Raw genomic sequence first — 18,429 nt, forward strand, 5'->3', positions numbered from 1 at the left:
AAGAGCAGTGGAGACAATAGGCAGCCTTGTCTGGTTCCTGCTCTGAGTGGAAATGTTTTCCATTTAACTCCATTCAATATGATATTGTCTGTGGGTTTGCTGTAGATGGCCTCTATCAGTTTAAGAAATGTCCCTTCTATACCAATTTTCTTAAGTGTTCTGATCATGAAGGGATGCTGGATATTATCATAAGTTTTTTCTGCATCAATTGAGAGAACCATATGGTCTTTGTTTTTTAATTTGTTTATATGCTGAATTATATTTTTGATTTACATATATTGAATCAGCCTTGAGACCCTGGGATCAAACCGTCTTGGTCATGATGTATAATTTGTTTGATGTGTTGCTGGATTCTGTTTGTTAGGACTTTGTTGAATATTTTTGCATCAATATAAATTAGTGATATTGGTCTATAATTTTCTTTTCTTGTTGGGTCTTTTCCTGGTTTGGGGATCAGGGTGATATTTGTTTCATAGAACGTGTTGGGTAGTCTTCCCTCTTTTTTTATATTTTGGAACAGGTTGAGTAATATAGGTACTAGTTCCTCTTTAAAGGTTTGGTAGAATTCTGAGGTGAAGCCATCTGGTTCTGGGCTTTTCTTTATAGGGAGATTTTGTATAGTGGATGCTATTTCAGAACTTGATGTACGCCTGTTCAACATTTCCACTTGATTCTGGCTAAGTCTTAGAAGGTGGCGTGCTTCTAAGTATTGGTCAGTTTCCTTCAGATTTTCATATTTCTGAGAATAAAGTTTCTTGTAATATTCATGAAGGATTTTTTTAATTTCTGAGGAGCATGTTGTTATTTCGTCTTTGTCATTTCTGACTGACGAAATTAGAGATTTTACTCCTTTTTTCCTGGTTATGTTAGCCAAAGGTTTATCTATTTCAGGCGTCCTCAAACTGTGGCCCGCGGGTCACATGAAACGGTGTGAATTGTATTTGTTCCCATTTTGTTTTTTACTTCAAAATAAGATATGTGCAGTGTGCATAGGAATTTGTTCATAGTTTTTTTTTTTTTGAACTATAGTCCTGCCCTCTAACGGTCTGAGGGACAGTGAATTGGCCCCCAGTTTAAAAATTTGAGGATGCCTGATCTATTTTATTGAGCTTTTCAAAAAACCAACTTTTTGATTTTGTTGATCTGTTGTATAATCCTTTTGTTTTCAATTTCATTTAATTCTGCTCTAATTTTGGTTATTTCTTTTCTATATATTTTCTATAAATTTCCCTCTTAGGTCTGCCTTTGTGGTATCCCAAAGGTTCTGATAATTTTGTCTTCATTGTCGTTTTGTTCCAGAAATTTGATAATTTCCTTCTTAATTTCGTCTATGACCCAGCTATCATTCAGCATAAGGTTATTTAACTTCCATGTTTTTGTATGAGTATGCAGATTCCTGTTGTTACTGAGTTCAACTTTTATTCCATCGTGGTCTGAGAAGATGCAAGGAATAATTTCTATTCCTTTAAATTTGCTGAGGTTGGACTTGTGACCTAAGATGTGATTGATTTTGGAGTATGTTTTGTGGGCTGATGAGAAGAATGTGTATTCAGTTTTGTTGGGATGAAATGTTCTGTAGATGTCTGTTAAATCCAAATGTTGAATGCTTAAGTTTAATTCTAAAATTTCATTGCTCAGCTTCTTATTGGGGGATCTATCCAACACTGCCAAAGGAGTGTTAAAATCTCCGACTTATGGAGTTGGAGGAAACCAAGTTGCTTATGTCTGTTAGAATTTGTCTTATAAATTGAGGCGCACTGTGGTTGGTTGCATAAATATTAATAATTGAAATCTTTTTTTTTTAATTTATTTTTATTGTTAAATCATAGCTGTGTACATTAGTGCAATCAAGGGGTACAATGTGCAGGTTTCATATACAATCTGAAATATTCTCATCAAACTGTTCAACGTAGCCTTCATGGCATTTTCTTTCTTTTTTTTTTTTAATAATTATTTATTATTATATCATAGCTGTGTACATTAATGCAATCATGGGGCACCATATGCTGGTTTTATATATCATTTCACATATTTTCATCACATTGATTAACATAGCCTTCCTGGCATTTTCTTAGTTATTGTGTTAAGACATTTATATTCTACATTTACTAAGTTAAACATGTACCCTTGTAAGATGCGCTGTAGGTGTGATCCCACCAATCACCCTACCTCCACCCAACCTCCCCCCTCCCCTCCCCTCCCTCACTCCCTTTCCCATATTCTTAGGTTATAACTGGGTTATGCCTTCATGGCATTTTCTTAGTTACTGTATGTAGGCATTTGTATTCTGCATTTAGTAAGTTTCGCCTGTACCCATTCTAAGATGCATCATAGATGTGGCCCCACCCATTACACTCCCTCCACCAAAACCTCCCCCCTCCCTTCCTCTTCCTTGGCCCTTTCCCCATAGTCTTGTGCTATAGTTGGGTTATAGCCTTCATATGAAAGGTATAATTTAGCTTCATAGTAGAGCTGAGTACATTGGATACTTTTTCTTCCACTCCTGACATACTTTGCTAAGAAGAATATGTTCCAGCTCCATCCATGTAAACATGAAAGAGGTAAAGTCTCCATCTTTCTTTAAGGCTGCATAATATTCCATGGTTTACATGTACCACAATTTCCTAGTCCACATGGGTCGATGGATACTTGGGCTTCTTCCATGACTTAGCGATTATGAATTGGGCTGCAATAAACATTCTGGTACAGATGTCTTTGTTATATTGTGACTTTTGGTCTTCTGGGTATAAACCTAGTAAAGGAATTATAGGATTGAATGGCAGGTCTATTTTTAGGTCTCTTAAGTATTCTCCAAACATCCTTCCAGAAGGAACGTATTAGTGTGCATTCCCACCAGCAGTGTGGAAGTGTGCCCTTCTCTCCACATCCACGCCAACATCTCTGGTTTTGGGATTTTGTTATGTGGGCTACTCTGACTGGGGTTAGGTGATACCTCAAAGTAGTTTTGATTTGCATTTCTCTTATGATTAAGGATGATGAGCTTCTTTTCATGTGTTTGTAGATCGTGCGTCTGGCTTCTTTAGAGAAGTTTCTCTTCAAGTCCCTTGCCCACCCTGAGATGGGGTCACGTGTTCTTTTCTTGCTAATACGTTTGAGTTCTCTGTGGATTCTGGTTATTAGACCTTTATCAGAGGTATAACCTGCAAATATTTTCTCCCATTCTGAGGGCTGTCTGCTTGCTTTACTTACAATGTTCTTGGCTGTGCAGAAGCTTTTTAGTTTGATCAGGTCCCAGTAGTGTATTTTTGACACTGGGGAATCCTCCTCATAAAATATTCACCCAGGCCAATTCCTTCAAGAGTTTTCCCTGTACTTTCTTGAAGTATTTTTATAGTTTCATGTCTAAAGTTTAAATCTTTTATCCAGTGAGAGTCTATCTTAGTTAATGGTGATAGTGTCGGTCCAGTTTCAATGTTCTACAGGTTGCCAGCCAGTTCACCCAGCACCATTTGTTAAATAGAGAATCTTTTCCCCACTGAAGGTTTTTAATTGGCTTGTCAAAGATCAAATAATGGTAAGTAGCTGGATATATCTCTTGATTCTCTATTCTGTTCCAGACATCTACTTCTCTGCTTTTGTGCCAGTTTTGATCACTATCGATTTATAGTACAGTCTGGGGTCCGGTAGCATGATTCCTCCTGCTTTGTTTTTATTGCTGACTTAATGTCTTGGTTATTCGAGGTTTTTTTCTGATTCCATATAAAACAAAGTATTATTTTTTCAAAATCTTTAAAATATGACAATGGAGCTTTAATAGGAATTGCATTAAAATTATATATTGCTTTGGGTAGTATGGACATTTTAACAATGTTGATTCTTCCCAGCCATGAGCATGGTATGTTTTCCATCCGTTAACATCTTCAGCTATTTGTTTTCTTAAGGTTTCATAGTTCTCTTTGTATAGATATTTTGCATCCTTTGTTAGGTATATTCCCAAATATTTCATCTTCTTTGGCACTATTGTGAAAGGAATAGAGTCCTTGACTGTTTTTTCAGCTTGGTTATTCTTAGTATATATAAAGGCTACAGATTTATGGGTGTCGATTTTGTAGCCTGAGACATTGCTGTATTCCTTGATCATTTCTAAAAGTTTTGTAGTAGAATCCCTAGTGTTTTCCAGATATACGATCATATCATCTGCGAAGAATGAAAGCTTGATCTCTTCTGACCTTATGTAGATACCCTTGATCACCTTTTCTTCCCTAATTGCAATGGCTAAAACTTCCATTACTGTGTTAAAGAGCAAGGAAGATAATGGGCAACCTTGCCTGGTTCCTGATCTAAGTGGAAATGATTTCAATTTAACTCCATTCACTACGATATTGGCTGTGGGTTTGCTGTAGATGGCCTCTATTAGTTTAAATAATGTCCCTTCTACACCAATTTTCTTAAGTGTTCTGATCGTGAAGGGATGCTGGATATTATCAAAAGCTTTTTCTGCATCAATTGAAAGAATCATATGGTCCTTATTTTTTAGTTCGTTTATGTGTTGAATTACATTTATAGATTTATGTATATTGAACCAGCCCTGAGGCCCAGGGATAATTCCCACTTGGTCATGGTGTGTAATTTTTTTAATATGTTGTTGGATTCTGTTTGTTAGAATCTTATTGAGTATTATGGCATCAATATTCATTAGTGATAGTGGTCTATAATTTTCTTTTCTTGTTGGGTCTTTCCCTGGTTTGGGGATCAAGGTGATGTTTGCTTCGTAAAATGTGTTGGGTAATATTCCTTCTTTTTCTATATTTTGGAAGCGGTTTAGTAATATAGGTACTAGTTTTTCTTTAAAGGTTTGGTGGGATTCTGATGTAAAGCCATCTGGTCCTGGGCTTTTCTTTTTAGGGAGATTTTGTATAGTGGATGCTATTTCAGAACTTGATATAAGCCTGCTTAACATTTCCACTTCATTCTGGCTAAGTCTTGGTAGGTGGTGTACTTCCAAGTATTGGTCGATTTCTTTCAGATTTTCACATTTGTGAGAGTAGAGTTTCTTGTAGTATCCATTAAGGATTTTTTTGAATTTCTGAGGGGTCTGTTGTTATTTCATCTTTACCATTTCTGATTGATGAAAGTAGAGATTTTACTCTTTTTTTTCCTGGTTAGGTTGGGCAAAGGTTTATCTATTTTATTGATCTTTTCAAAAAACCAAGTTTTGGATTTATTGGTCTGTTGTTTTTTGTTTTCAATTTCATTTAGTTCTGCTCTGATTTTGGTTATTTCTTTTCATCTGCTGGATTTGGGGTTGGAGTGTTCTTTCTTCTCCAGTTGCTTGAGATGTCCCATTAAGTTATTAACTTCCTCTCTTTCTGTTTTCTTTTTTTTTTTTTTATTTTTTTTTTTTTTTATTGTTGGGGATTCATTGAGGGTACAATAAGCCAGTTACACTGATTGCAATTGTTAGGTAAAGTCCCTCTTGCAATCATGTCTTGCCCCCATAAAGTGTGACACACACTAAGGCCCCACCCTCCTCCCTCCATCCCTCTTTCTGCTTCCCCCCCCATAAACTTAATTGTCATTAATTGTCCTCATATCAAGATTGAGTACATAGGATTCATGCTTCTCCATTCTTGTGATGCTTTACTAAGAATAATGTCTTCCACTTCCATCCAGGTTAATACGAAGGATGTAAAGTCTCCATTTTTTTTAATAGCTGAATAGTATTCCATGGTATACATATACCACAGCTTGTTAATCCATTCCTGGGTTGGTGGGCATTTAGGCTGTTTCCACATTTTGGCATTGGTAAATTGAGCTGCCATAAACAGTCTAGTACAAGTGTCCTTATGATAAAAGGATTTTTTTCCTTCTGGGTAGATGCCCAGTAATGGGATTGCAGGATCGAATGGGAGGTCTAGGTTGAGTGCTTTGAGGTTTCTCCATACTTCCTTCCAGAAAGGTTGTACTAGTTTGCAGTCCCACCAGCAGTGTAAAAGTGTTCCCTTCTCTCCACATCCACGCCAGCATCTGCAGTTTTGAGATTTTGTGATGTGGGCCATTCTCACTGGGGTTAGATGATATCTGAGGGTTGTTTTGATTTGCATTTCTCTAATATATAGAGATGATGAACATTTTTTCATATGTTTGTTAGCCATTCGTCTGTCATCTTTAGAGAAAGTTCTATTCATGTCTCTTGCCCATTGATATAAGGGATTGTTGGCTTTTTTCATGTGGATTAATTTGAGTTCTCTATAGATCCTGGTTATCAAGCTTTTGTCTGATTGAAAATATGCAAATATCCTTTCCCATTGTGTAGGTTGTCTCTTTGCTTTGGTTATTGTGTCCTTAGCTGTACAGAAGCTTTTCAGTTTAATGAAGTCCCATTTGTTTATTTTTGATGTTGTTGCAATTGCCATGGCAGTCTTCTTCATGAAGTCTTCCCCCAGGCCAATATCTTCCAGTGTTTTTCCTATGCTTTCTTTGAGGATTTTTATTGTTTCATGCCTTAAATTTAAGTCCTTTATCCATCTTGAATCAATTTTTGTGAGTGGGGAAAGGTGTGGGTCCAGTTTCAGTCTTTTACATGTAGACATCCAGTTCTCCCAACACCATTTATTGAATAGGGAGTCTTTCCCCCAAGGTAAGTTCTTGTTTGGTTTATCAAAGATTAGGTGGTTGTAAGATGTTAGTTTCATTTCTTGGTGTTCAATTCGATTCCAAGTGTCTATGTCTCTGTTTTTGTGCCAGTACCATGCTGTCTTGAGCACTATGGCTTTGTAGTACAGACTAAAATCTGGTATGCTGACGCCCCCAGCTTTATTTTTGTTACTAAGAACTGCCTTAGCTATACGGGGTTTTTTCCGGTTCCATACAAAACACAGAATCATTTTTTCCAAATCTTGAAAGTACGATGTAGATACTTTGATAGGAATGGCATTGATTGTTTTTGACCGTTGCCTCTGGCCATCCTCAGAGTTGGGGAGGTGTCTCTCCAAGATTAGATCCCAGTGGGATCACTCTATTGTTGCTTGATCTTTGTAGGGAGTTACCATGTGTAGTTCCTTTGGGGCTGCTCCAGCTGGGGAGTTCTGGTTGTGGAAGCAGCTCCTGCGTGTGACACACTCGGATCTAACAACATGGCGGGAGCTGGTGTGCCCGATTCTGGAAGTGCCTGGCACCCAGTGACTTTGGCACAGAGAGCCCAATGCTCCAGCAGTCTCTGGCCAACAGAAGGGCTCTGTGTAGAGGCAGGGAGGGCTCCAGATGGCCTGCGGCTACCAGTATCTCTGGCCAGATGAGCGGGCCAGTGTGGAGGCTGGGAGTACAGAGGAGGGAGGATGCATGGTTCCACGGCTCCTGCAGTTCCTGGTTAGGGCATGTGGAGGCCCGGTTAGTGCGGGCTCGTGGCACAGATCTTATGGAGATCTGGGCAGTGCCAAGCCCAGGAGTTTGAGGTTGCTATGAGCTGTGACACCACGGCACTCTACCCAGGGCAACAGCCCAAGCCTGCAGTTTGCCAAAATGGTCTTACTCTGTAAGGGTTAAGGCTGTAAGGCAGCTCAGTCCCTGCCTTTAGGCTGCTCAGTCACTAGGTTACTAGGTCCCGCCCGAACCTTACTCTGGGACCCTGAGGGTGGAGCTTGCCGGGGCAGTTCTCTCACACAATTGCTCCCTGTTGCCGAGCTCAGTGGCTCTGTCTGGGGCCCCAGACAATGCCCAACGTTCTCCGCACTCCTGCTCAAGCTCTCCCCAAGGCAGTTCAACTGAGTGCCAAGTCCAAAAACACCGAAACAGTTCACAGGTAAGGCCTTTCCGGTTTGCAGTCTCACTGCTGCTTGTACTTACGGTTGCCGGTGTGATTAGGTCAATTGAACATACGCAACCACTTGCCAGTTTCCCACTGTTTTTGTCCTCCTCTTGGGGTCCCAAAGTCCCTTGCTGACTCCTTGTATCCCAAAGGGATGATTATAGGCAGGTCTTATTGCCCCAGACTCACGGTGCCCAGTTGCAGGGAAGCTGTTACTTGGCTGCCAACTTTAATCCAATCCCCAATAATTGAAATCTTATCATGTTGAGTATTACCCTTAACATATATGAAATGACCATTCTTATTCTTCCTTACTTTTTTGTTGGTTTAAAGCCTATTGTATCGGCAAATAGAATTGCAACAGGTGCTTTCTTCTTATTTCTATTTGTCTGATACATAGACGACCATCCCTTCACCTTGAGTCTATATTTATCTTTTAAGGTAAGATGTGATTCTTGTATGCAGCAGATATCTGGCCTGAGATTTTGTATCCAGTCAGCCAACCTGTGCCTCTTTAGAGGACAATTTAAGCCATTCACATTAATGGAGAATATTGATAAGTCTGGTAAAATTTTGGGTATCAAGTTTTTCGAAAGTCCAGTGGACATTTTTAATCCTTTTGCCACTGTGGAAGTTGAAGTATGATCAAAAGTTTCTGAGTCTGTTTACTTTTGTGGTAGAGCATTTGCACAGGGCATACTTGTATATGTGTAGTGGTCATTAGAGACTCTCCAAGCGATGAGGTAGGAAAAAAATTGCCTACGGTGTGCATTATACACTTGTTGGTCTATGGTAACCCCAACAGCTTAGATTCGCTCTGCATTCTGTCAGTGCAATTTGAGTTATACTCTTAAATCTTTTAAAGTCACAAATATTATAGACAAATGGAATGCAATGATACCTTTATTATTAAAGTCTTAAATACTATAGATAAATGGAATGCAATGATATCTGTATCAGTATAAAGATAAATCAGCACATGCTTCCAGTTTATTACTCTGGATTAGCGAATTGAGTGATTATGAAGGTCCAGGACGTTACTGTGCACTTATGTAGACTGTAACTGCTGTAAACTTAGACTACACTAAATTATAAAATTATCTTTAATAATAGCCATAGCTTACTGTAATTTTTACTTTATACTTTTACTTTGTCACTTTTTGACTCTTCTATTAACATTTAGCTTAAATCATAAGCACATTGTATAGCTTTATAAAAATATTTTCTTTATAAGCTTTTTTGTATTTTAAAATTTTTAAGTTTTTTAGTTAAAAATGGAGACACAAACATATTCATCATCTTAGGCCTTCTCAGGGTTAGTATCGTCTATAGCACTGTCTTTCATTTTCATATCTGTCTTACAGGAGGGTCTCAAGGGCCATGGTATGCATGGAGTTGTTATCTCCTGTGGTAACAGTGCCTTCTTCTGGAATACCCTCTGAAGGAATGCCTGAGGGTTTTCAATAGCTTGCTTTTTTCATAAGTAGAAAGAGAACACTCTAATATAAAATGATTAGATGTGTAGTGTAATAATTAAATGAATCAGTAAGTTGTTTATTATCATTATCATGTATGATGTATTGTACGTCCATCATTATGTATACCATACTCTATGTGACCAGCAGTGCAGTAAATTTACTTAATTCCAGCATCACTGTAAACATTGAGTAGTGTGTTGTGTCATGATGTCACGACAGCTGTGTGTATGACGTTGCAAGATATCATTGCAATGTCACGTAAGGTTGTAAGATTTTTCCACTCCATTACAATCTCATGGGACTGCTGTTGTGTATTTGATCTGTAGTTGGCTAAGACATTGTCATGCAGTGATTCACTGTATGTGCATTAGTGCTTTAAGTTTCTAAATACTGCTTTTGCTTCTTGAAAACTTTTCATAAGTTATATTTTCATTTTTATTTAGAGAGAAATTTTAACTTATTTTGAATAGTTTTCCTGTTATTTAGTGTTGTTTAATCTCTATGTAACTTTGATAAGGTGGATTTTGTGACCCAGAATGTATTTCAGCTTGGTGAATGTTCCACGCAAGCTTGAGAAGATGAATAATTTGTTTTTGGTTCAAGTGCTCTGATTGTATCCAGTTGATTAATGATGTTCTTGAGTTCCACTAACAGAAAGTATCCTGACTTGCTGCCTGCTGGATCTATTTCAAATAGAGGGCATTGTAGTCTCCTGCTGTAATAGTAGATTCATCTTAGTACACAGTTCCATTAGTCTTTGCCCTTCACGGTTGAGACTCTGTTAGGTGTCTACATGTTAGGGATTTTCTTCTTGGAAAACTGATCCCCTTTCTCATCATGGTTTATGCCCTTGGTCTCTGATGATATTCTTTGCTTTGAAAAATATGCTTTGTTTGAAATCAATATAGCTACTTTTGCTTTCTTTTGATTAGTGCTAGCATAATATATTTTTAACAGACTACTTGGCATTTATATATTTTCGTATTTCAGGTTGGTTCATTTTATACAGCATACAGTTGGGTCTTGGTTTTTTATTTACTCTGACAGTGTCTCTTTTTAGATTATTGACATTCAAAGTGATATTGTTAGATCAATGTTCTTGTTACTATTTCACATTTGTCCCTATGTTCTTTATTCTTATTTTTGTCTTTTTCTGCTTTTGTAATTGTTAGCATTTGAAGATTTTTTTTTTCTTTATTCTTAGCATACTAGTTCTTTTTTTCTTAACCTTTTAAAAAAGTGGTTGTTCTAGTATTTTGCAATATACATTTAAAAGTAATCCAAGCCCACTTTCAGGTAACATTATGACACTTCATTCATAATGTGAATACCTTAAAATAACAAAATAATCCCCATTCTTCCCCCATCCCTGTGCCATTCATTTTACTTTTATAATACATACATACATACATACATAAGCATATACAGGGTGGTCATAAAGTTCGCCTGCAATTTAAAACAGTTTGCAATTTTAAATAGTTTGTAATTTTAAACAGTTTGCAATTTTAAATAGTTTGTAATTTTAAATTGCAGACGAATGGTTGCCGGAATCCCACCATGGGCAATGGACCCCTGAGCTCCCACTTTTACTTCTACTCTGTCTCTTTCTTTACCTTTTGCTTCTAACTTTTCTTCAGTCGATCACCGCCAGTTTCCACAGGTTTCAGCGGACGCTGCTCTTGTGTCAGGACCCCAACACTCCTGAGCTCAAGGGATCCTTCTGTGAGTTGGCCTCCCAGAGTGCTAGAATTACAAAGGTATTTTATGAATGGGGTTTGTAAAGAAGGAGATAACTGTCACTACTCATGACCTCTCTGACAGTCCATATGGTGTAGTGTGCAAGTATTATCAGCGAGGGTACTGCATTTATGGAGACCACTGCAGATGGAGTATCACTAGGATTACAGAAATGAACATAGCAAGCCATTGAAATAGGAAGAAGCAACTGCTACAGACCTAACCGCAAGTCATCTGTTGCTGCTTCCTCAAGTCTCTCTAGCAGTTGGACCACTTATTGAAATGAATATCAGTGAAGCTGAGTCAAGAAATGCAAACTTTAGAAGTGTAGGAGCCAGTCCAGAGGACTGGGTAAATGCTATTGAGTTTGTTCTTGGACAGCCCTACTGTGGCCATCCTGTGCCTTCCTGTGCCTTCCTGCACTGAAGTACCCCTGCAGGGCTCAGTAAGCAAGGAAGAATCAGAGAAAGAGCAAACCGCTGTGGGAACAAAGAAGCAGCTTTGCCCCTATGCTGCTGTGGAACACTGCCGATATTGGGAAAACTGTGTATATCTCCACAGGGACTCAGGTGATATGTGTGGGCTGCAGGTCCTATATCCAGTGGATGCTGCCCAGAGAGCACAACATATAAAGTCTTGCATTGAGGCCCATGAGAAGGACGTGGAGCTCTCGTTTGCTGTGCAGTGCAGCAAGTACACGGTGTGTGTGATCTGCATGGAGGTGGTGTATGAGCAAGCCAACTCCAGTGAGCGCTGCTTGGGGATCCTCTCTAACTGCAACCACACCTTCTGTCTCAAGTACGTGCATTCGCGAGTGGAGGAGGGCTAAGCAATTTGAGAGCAAGATCATAAAGTCCTGCCCAGAATGCCGGATCACGTCTAACTTTGTCATTCCAAGCGAGTACTGGGTGGAGGAGCAAGAAGAGAAGCAGAAGCTCATTCAGAAATACAAGGAGGCAATGAGCAACAAGGCGTGCACGTATTTTGGTGAAGGATGTGGGAGCTGCCCATTTGGAAGGAACTGTTTTTACAAGCATGTGATCCTGATGCTATAGAGAGGAGCCACAGAGACAGAAAGTAGGAACATCAAGCAGATACCGGGTCCAAGGAAGGAACCACTTCTGGGAGTTCCGTGAGGATAGAGAGAACAGCAGTCCCTTTGACAACAATGAAGAAGAGGTTGTCACCTTTGAACTGGGCGAGATGTTGCTTATGCTTTTGGCTGTAGGTGGGGACAATGAACTGACAGACTCTGAAGATAAGTGGGACTTGTTTCATGATGAGCTGGAAGATTTTTATGAATTGGATCTATAGCAACCTTGCATGGTGCGTGGACTGATGTGCTGAGCCTCAGACAGTAGCTGTCCCCTGTGCTGGCATGGCAGTGCCTCCTGGGCAGGCCTATCAACTCCACGTCCTGTCCTAATAATTTCTACCCAGAGCCTATCTTCTCAGTCCCTCACCTTTCCCCCAAGGAGTGTGTTGTTTTCTCTGTTTAAAAAAGTTACAAAAATAGGGTGGCACCTGTGGCTCAGTGGGTAGGGTGCCAGCTCCATATACTGAGAGTGGTGGGTTCAAACCCGGCCCCGGCCAAATTGCAACAACAACAAAAAATAGCTGTGTGTTGTGGCAGGTGCCTGTAGTCCTAGCTACTTGGGAGGCTGAGGCAAGAGAATCACCTAAGTCTAAGAGCTGGAGGTTGCTGTGAGCTGTGATGCAATGGCACTCTACTGAGGGTGACAAAGTGAAACTCTATCTCTTAAAAAAAAAAATTACAAAAATAAATCTTAAAGTTAAAAAAAAAATTGCAGACGAACTTTATGGCCATCCTATAATATGCAAGTGTATGTAATCAAATACATGGTAATTATCTTGAAAACCTGTGAGATTAATTAAGAATAAGAAAAATAAGTTTTCTTTTACCATCAGTGGTTCCTTTGTTCATTCTTCATGAAGATCTGAATTTCTGACTTGTTTTTGTTATAAACATTTTTTTTTTTGCAGGACAGCTCTATTGGTGACAAATCCCTTCAATATTTGTATGAGAAAGTGTTTCTTTCCTTTAATTTCTGAAGGATAATTTTGCAGGGTGTGGAGTTCTATAATGTTGTTTCTCTCTTGACACTTAAAACATTTCATTCAACTCTCTCCTTGCTCGCGTGGTATAATTATACCTGAGAAGTGAGGTAATTCTTCTCTTTGTTCCTCTGTAGGTAAGGTGTCTCCTCTCCCATCTCAGCTTCTTTTAGGATTTTTTCAATATTTAATTTTCTATAAATGATATGCTGAGGCATTATTTCTTTTTTTTTTTTTTTTTTTTTTTTTTGGCATTTCATCTACGTGGAACTCTGAGCTCTGAGAGCTACGGTTAGGTGTCTGCCATTAATTTGGGGAAATTCTCAGTCCCTATCTTTAAACAGTTCTTCTTTTCCTTTCTCTTCTCATTCTGGTACTCCCATTGTGTTTATATGACACTTATGATAGTTGTCCCACAGTCCTGGGATACTTTATTCTGTCTTTAGTCAGATTTGAAGCTTTTTGTCAAGTTCAGAGATTCTTTCAGAATCTATGTCTAGTCTAGTAATAAGCCCATTAAAGGAATTCTTCATTTCTGTTTTTGTTTTTTATCTCCATTTCTTTTTGTTTGTTTCTTCCATCTTTCTACTTTTATTGCCTGTCTTTTTGGGCATGCTGTCTATTTTATCCATTATAATTCCAATATTCTTGCCATGACTGGTGATGATGCTTGCTTTCCCTTCAAACTGTGTTTTTTGTGCCTTTTAATTTGCATTGTAACTTTTGAGTCACACATGATTATAGCAGGGAAATTAGGATTTACTATCACTAGGCCTTTAGTGATGTGGCAGGGTGTGTGGAGGAGGGGGAGTTCTATAGTTCTGTGATTAGGTCTCAGTCTTTCAGTGGGTCTGTGCCTCTGACCGTGAACTTTACGGGTGCCCCTCAGTTACTACCCCCTCCCTCAACTTAAGACGGAAAAGATGGCAAAAGCTGGCTAGAATGGGATGTTTCCCTATCCCCAGGTCAGTTAGGGCACGGTAAAACACCAAGAGATTTGACTCTCTCTGTCATATTTCAGAACAATTCCTTTTCCCCTTTCTTTGCTGGAAGGATAAGGGTTTTTTTTTTTTATAAAGAGACAGAGTCTCACTTTATTGCCCTTGGTATGGTGCCCTGGCATCACAGCTCGTTGTAACCTCCAGCTCTTAGGCTTAGGCAATCGCTTGCCTCAGCCTCCTGAGTAGCTGGGACTATTGGCACCTGCCATAACACCCAGCTAATTTTGTTGCAGTTTGGCTGGGGCCAGTTTTGAACCCATCACCCTTGATATATGGGGCCAGCGCCCTACTCACTGAGCCACAGGCGCTGCCCAGGGTAGGAGGATTTTTCACTAATGTTTACTGTGAGAACTTGGTTGAGCTCCTAGAGGTAAATACCACATATGGAGGGGCAGCCTGTGAGTGATTCTCCTTGAATTGTTGTTTCTCAGACTCTTCCACTCTGAGCCTCCTGCAATTTGTCAAATATAGTTCAAGTTTTCCTACCCAGGCATTGGTTCCCCTTGCTGTTCTCATAATCTGTGACTCCCTATATTCATCTCCCCTTCCTGTCTTGGGGTCTGTGGTTTATCCAGTGTCCTCACCTCTTTAATGGATTGAGAAAAGATTCCCTCCCATTCCCCAGTCTTTTCATTTTTTTACTTGTTAAAATGGAGTGGTGACTTCCATGTTCCTTGAATGGGGTACTGGTCTGACTTTATAAATTGTGGTATATGTATACCATGGAATATTACGCAGCCTTAAAGAAGATGGAGACTTTACCTCTTTTATGTTCATATGGATGGAGCTGGAACATATCCTACTTAGTAAAGTATCTCAAGAATGGAGGAAAAAGTATCCAATGTACTCAGTACTATTATGAAACCAATTTCAATCACTCATACTTTCATATGAAGAATAGATCACAACTATGGCCCAAGATGAAGGAGTGGGAGGGATGGGAGGAGAGGGAGTGTTCAGAGGGAGGGAGGGTGAATGGTGGGATCATAGCTATGGCACATATTGCAAGGGTACATGTTGGATCTATTAAGTTTGGAGTGTAAATGTCTTAACATAATAGTTAAGTAAAGGAGGTGAGGGATATATTAACCAGTATGATGTAAGCATTCCAAATTGTATATGAAATCAGCACATTGTACCCCATAAATGCATTAATGAATGCATGATCTACCTCTTTATGATAAAAAAAACAAAAAAAGAAAAAAAGTAAAAGAAACTTGTTTTTCTTTAGAGAGGGTCTTACTCTGTTGCTACGGCTTTAGTAGTGGCATGATCATAGCTCATTACTGTCTGACTCCTGGGCCTAAGCGATCCTCCCAACTAGCTAGGACTATAGGTGTGATGGTGCCTGGCTCATTAAAAAAATTTTTTTTTCTGTGGTGACGAGGTCTTGCTATGTTGCCCAAGGTGGTCTCCAACTCCTAACCTCAAGCAGTTCTCTTGCCCTAGCTTCCCACAGTGCTGGGATTACAAGTGTGAGCTACTGCCCAACCTAAAATTTTTTGTTACACAGCTTCATCAGAAGACCATCAATGGGAAAAATAAGAGTTGGAAAGAAGCACTTAATTTCAGGAAGTATTGATGGTTAGAAGAACTAAGCCTTTTGGATGCAGTTATTTTTAGTGTTGTCTGTCCATTTCTGAGGTCTGTGCTCTCCTGTCACTGAGAATGTGTAGACTGAGCATCATCAAATCCCACAGTTTCACTTGTATTGGGGTTGTTGAAACATTCTGGCTTGATGTGCCTGTAAGAATTTGGTAGTTAGATGGGGCAGAGTAGTTGAGGATATACAAGAAATAATTGGCCATGAGTTTATAATTGTTGAGCTTGAGTGAAAGTTTTTATACCTTTGTATGTTGGGGCGGGGCGGGGATGGTGCCAAAAAAATGTATAAACATTTTAAAAGATGTTACTTGTGTGTTACTTTTTGTTTGTCATAATCAGAAGTGTCTGGACGACCACTGTGACAACCACAAAGTGATGGTAACCCTTTGAGCACCTCTTGTAATTGCAAAAGTCAAATGCGACTTGGATTTGTATCTTTTGTTATCTGTATATGTTGAGTATAACAATTTTAATATAGATTTTTCCTTTCTTGAAATGTGAATACATTTTTTTGGGTACTCTCTGTATTTTAAAACTTTCTATAATAAAAGTAAAAACCATGTCATCCATCCCCCACTAACCAACCCTCATCAACCATACTTTGCCAGAAATAAAGTAGTTCAGTCTAAAATCAGGAAAACAAGTGAGGTCTCTTGTGAAACCTAGCCCCCTTAAGAAAATTAAGAATTGTTCTTTCCTGTAGCCTGCCTAGACAGAGTTAAGTAACATCATTGTTATAATCTGCCTAATTTCTAAATAGGGAAATCACTGTTTATTGTCCTTGGCTATTATTTATTATTTGAAATTGATTTTATATTTGACTGAAACAAACACTTACAGTAATGACATTTCATTTGATTTATTCTGTTTCATTGACTGTCTTCCATGGAAGTCTATTTTCTGTCCTTATTAAGAAGTAACCAATGCTAATTGTGGTGTTAATCTAATCTAAGTATCACTCAGCATGGGATATTTAGAGAAACTATCTGACATGCTATTTCTCTTCTCCCATAATCATACTATGCAAGACTTAGACTTACATCTAGTTTAATTTTGTCTTAATCTGGCTCATAGACTGCAAATAATTTTGTACATTTAAAATACTGAGGAAAATAGAGAAATGTTGCTTACTATTTTCGGTCTGTAAAATTGAGATGTCTTATTTTAACCCTTATCTTTTTATAAAGAATCAATCCAGAGAAACTTATAGATGTTCAGAAAAAAATGGAATCCTTTTTAGCCCAAGATCAAGATTTAAAAGAAAGAGCTCAAAGGGTAAGTCATTTTTGAATTGGATGCCTTCATTGGAATGAAACACTTAATGAATTTCACTTTCTGCTATTTCTTGGTTGCATGGTCATGCTTCAGATATTCAAACAGCATAAGTTTCAGGTAAGTCTAGCTTATTCCTTAAAATTCCAAAACTGTTTCTTATAATAATCTGGAAAAAAAAAATCTCTATTTGTTTTTAGTCTTGTCAGAGATATATGGAAAATTCTCTTAAAAGTGATTGTTTTTGGATGTCCTGTGGCATAATTTCTGATATACTTGATAAAGTTAACAACTTGTTAGTTCTTCCGTACAGTTGCTATAATTCCTAATGGTACTTTCTTGATTGTGAGATTAATATCTTTATATATTAGGTTTAATTTCTGGACAGCATAGAAGTCTTGCTAAATTATCTTCAGGAATGAGATTTCAATCTGTGATTATGGTTTAACATTCCCAAATTACTTTTCTGGACTTAAAAAAATCTTGATTAGCAAATACATAAATAAGACACTTTAATTTTATTTTTCTTCCGTGGATGAAGTTATAATTGTACAACATGCTTTGAAATGTGTATACATTGTGAAATGGCAACGTGAAGCTAACACGGGCATTAAATTAGCTCATCTTTAGTTATTTGTGGTGAGAAAAATTACTTTCAGTTAAACTTACTTTAGTAGCGTGCCCACTGATAGATTCTTTGAAAAAGGAAGATGAAAAGCACAGTGCAAAATCATTTTGCCATCTATCCAATCTGTCAGTAACAAATACTGGAGTTCCTGGGATGAAACTCCCTGTCCTGCCTGATACTGCAGTTACGAGATCACTATGTATCCTGTAGCATATCAGTGATCTAGAGAGGAGGGATTCAAAGGTTAGATTCCACTTCAGTAGATAGATAATGTCGGGGGGAGAAAACAGATATGGACAGGTCACCCTGCGTTGATTGAGCAGGAAAACATTCGGTAGTCAGGCTTTTATGGTATGGTTTTGAAACTAGGTCTTTTCAGCAAAGAATTTTTATTTAAAAGGAAGATCTTACATTTTTTGCTACCTTTTTTATATTTAAGCAAATTATCATTGTTGTGCTTAAAATAACAGGAATGATGAAGTCTAAACCTTGAATGTTTACTATAAACCAGGCACTTAGTCATGACATGATTGTTTCCCGTGACAGTTTTACACACACTGTTGTTTATATTCTCAACAGCCTGTGAGGTAGGTTTACTGACTTGATTATTTACAGATGATTAAATACTATCTTGAGTATTAAAAATTAGCTAGGGTCATATAGCTGTGGGAGTGGCAGATGGAAACTCAAATCTTAAGTCTGACTTTCTCCAACTACTTTGTTACAGCACGAGAAATTAATTACAAAATACGAGAAAACCAATGGTAAACTGTGCAGAGTTGACTTTTATAAGCTCACTTTGCTGGAGAGCCAAGGAAAGGATCTTTGAATAAATTGGTGGTTTTCTTTTTGTTAAATTTTTAT

At 38.3% G+C, this 18,429-nt stretch overlaps 1 protein-coding gene and 1 pseudogene across 1 annotated transcript in view; both read left to right on the forward strand.

Moving 5' to 3' along the window:
* DDX10 (DEAD-box helicase 10) overlaps positions 1-18,429 on the forward strand; it is a 352,575-nt gene that overhangs the window by 87,418 nt on the left and 246,728 nt on the right. The window contains exon 11 of the mRNA XM_053594940.1: positions 16,853-16,940. Coding sequence (XP_053450915.1) covers positions 16,853-16,940 — 88 coding nt within the window. The remainder of the gene's footprint in view (positions 1-16,852; positions 16,941-18,429) is intronic.
* LOC128588241 (E3 ubiquitin-protein ligase makorin-1-like) lies at positions 10,911-12,526 on the forward strand (annotated as a pseudogene).

Source organism: Nycticebus coucang, chromosome 6 (assembly GCF_027406575.1).
Source record: "Nycticebus coucang isolate mNycCou1 chromosome 6, mNycCou1.pri, whole genome shotgun sequence".
In the NCBI taxonomy this organism is placed as follows: domain Eukaryota; kingdom Metazoa; phylum Chordata; class Mammalia; order Primates; family Lorisidae; genus Nycticebus; species Nycticebus coucang.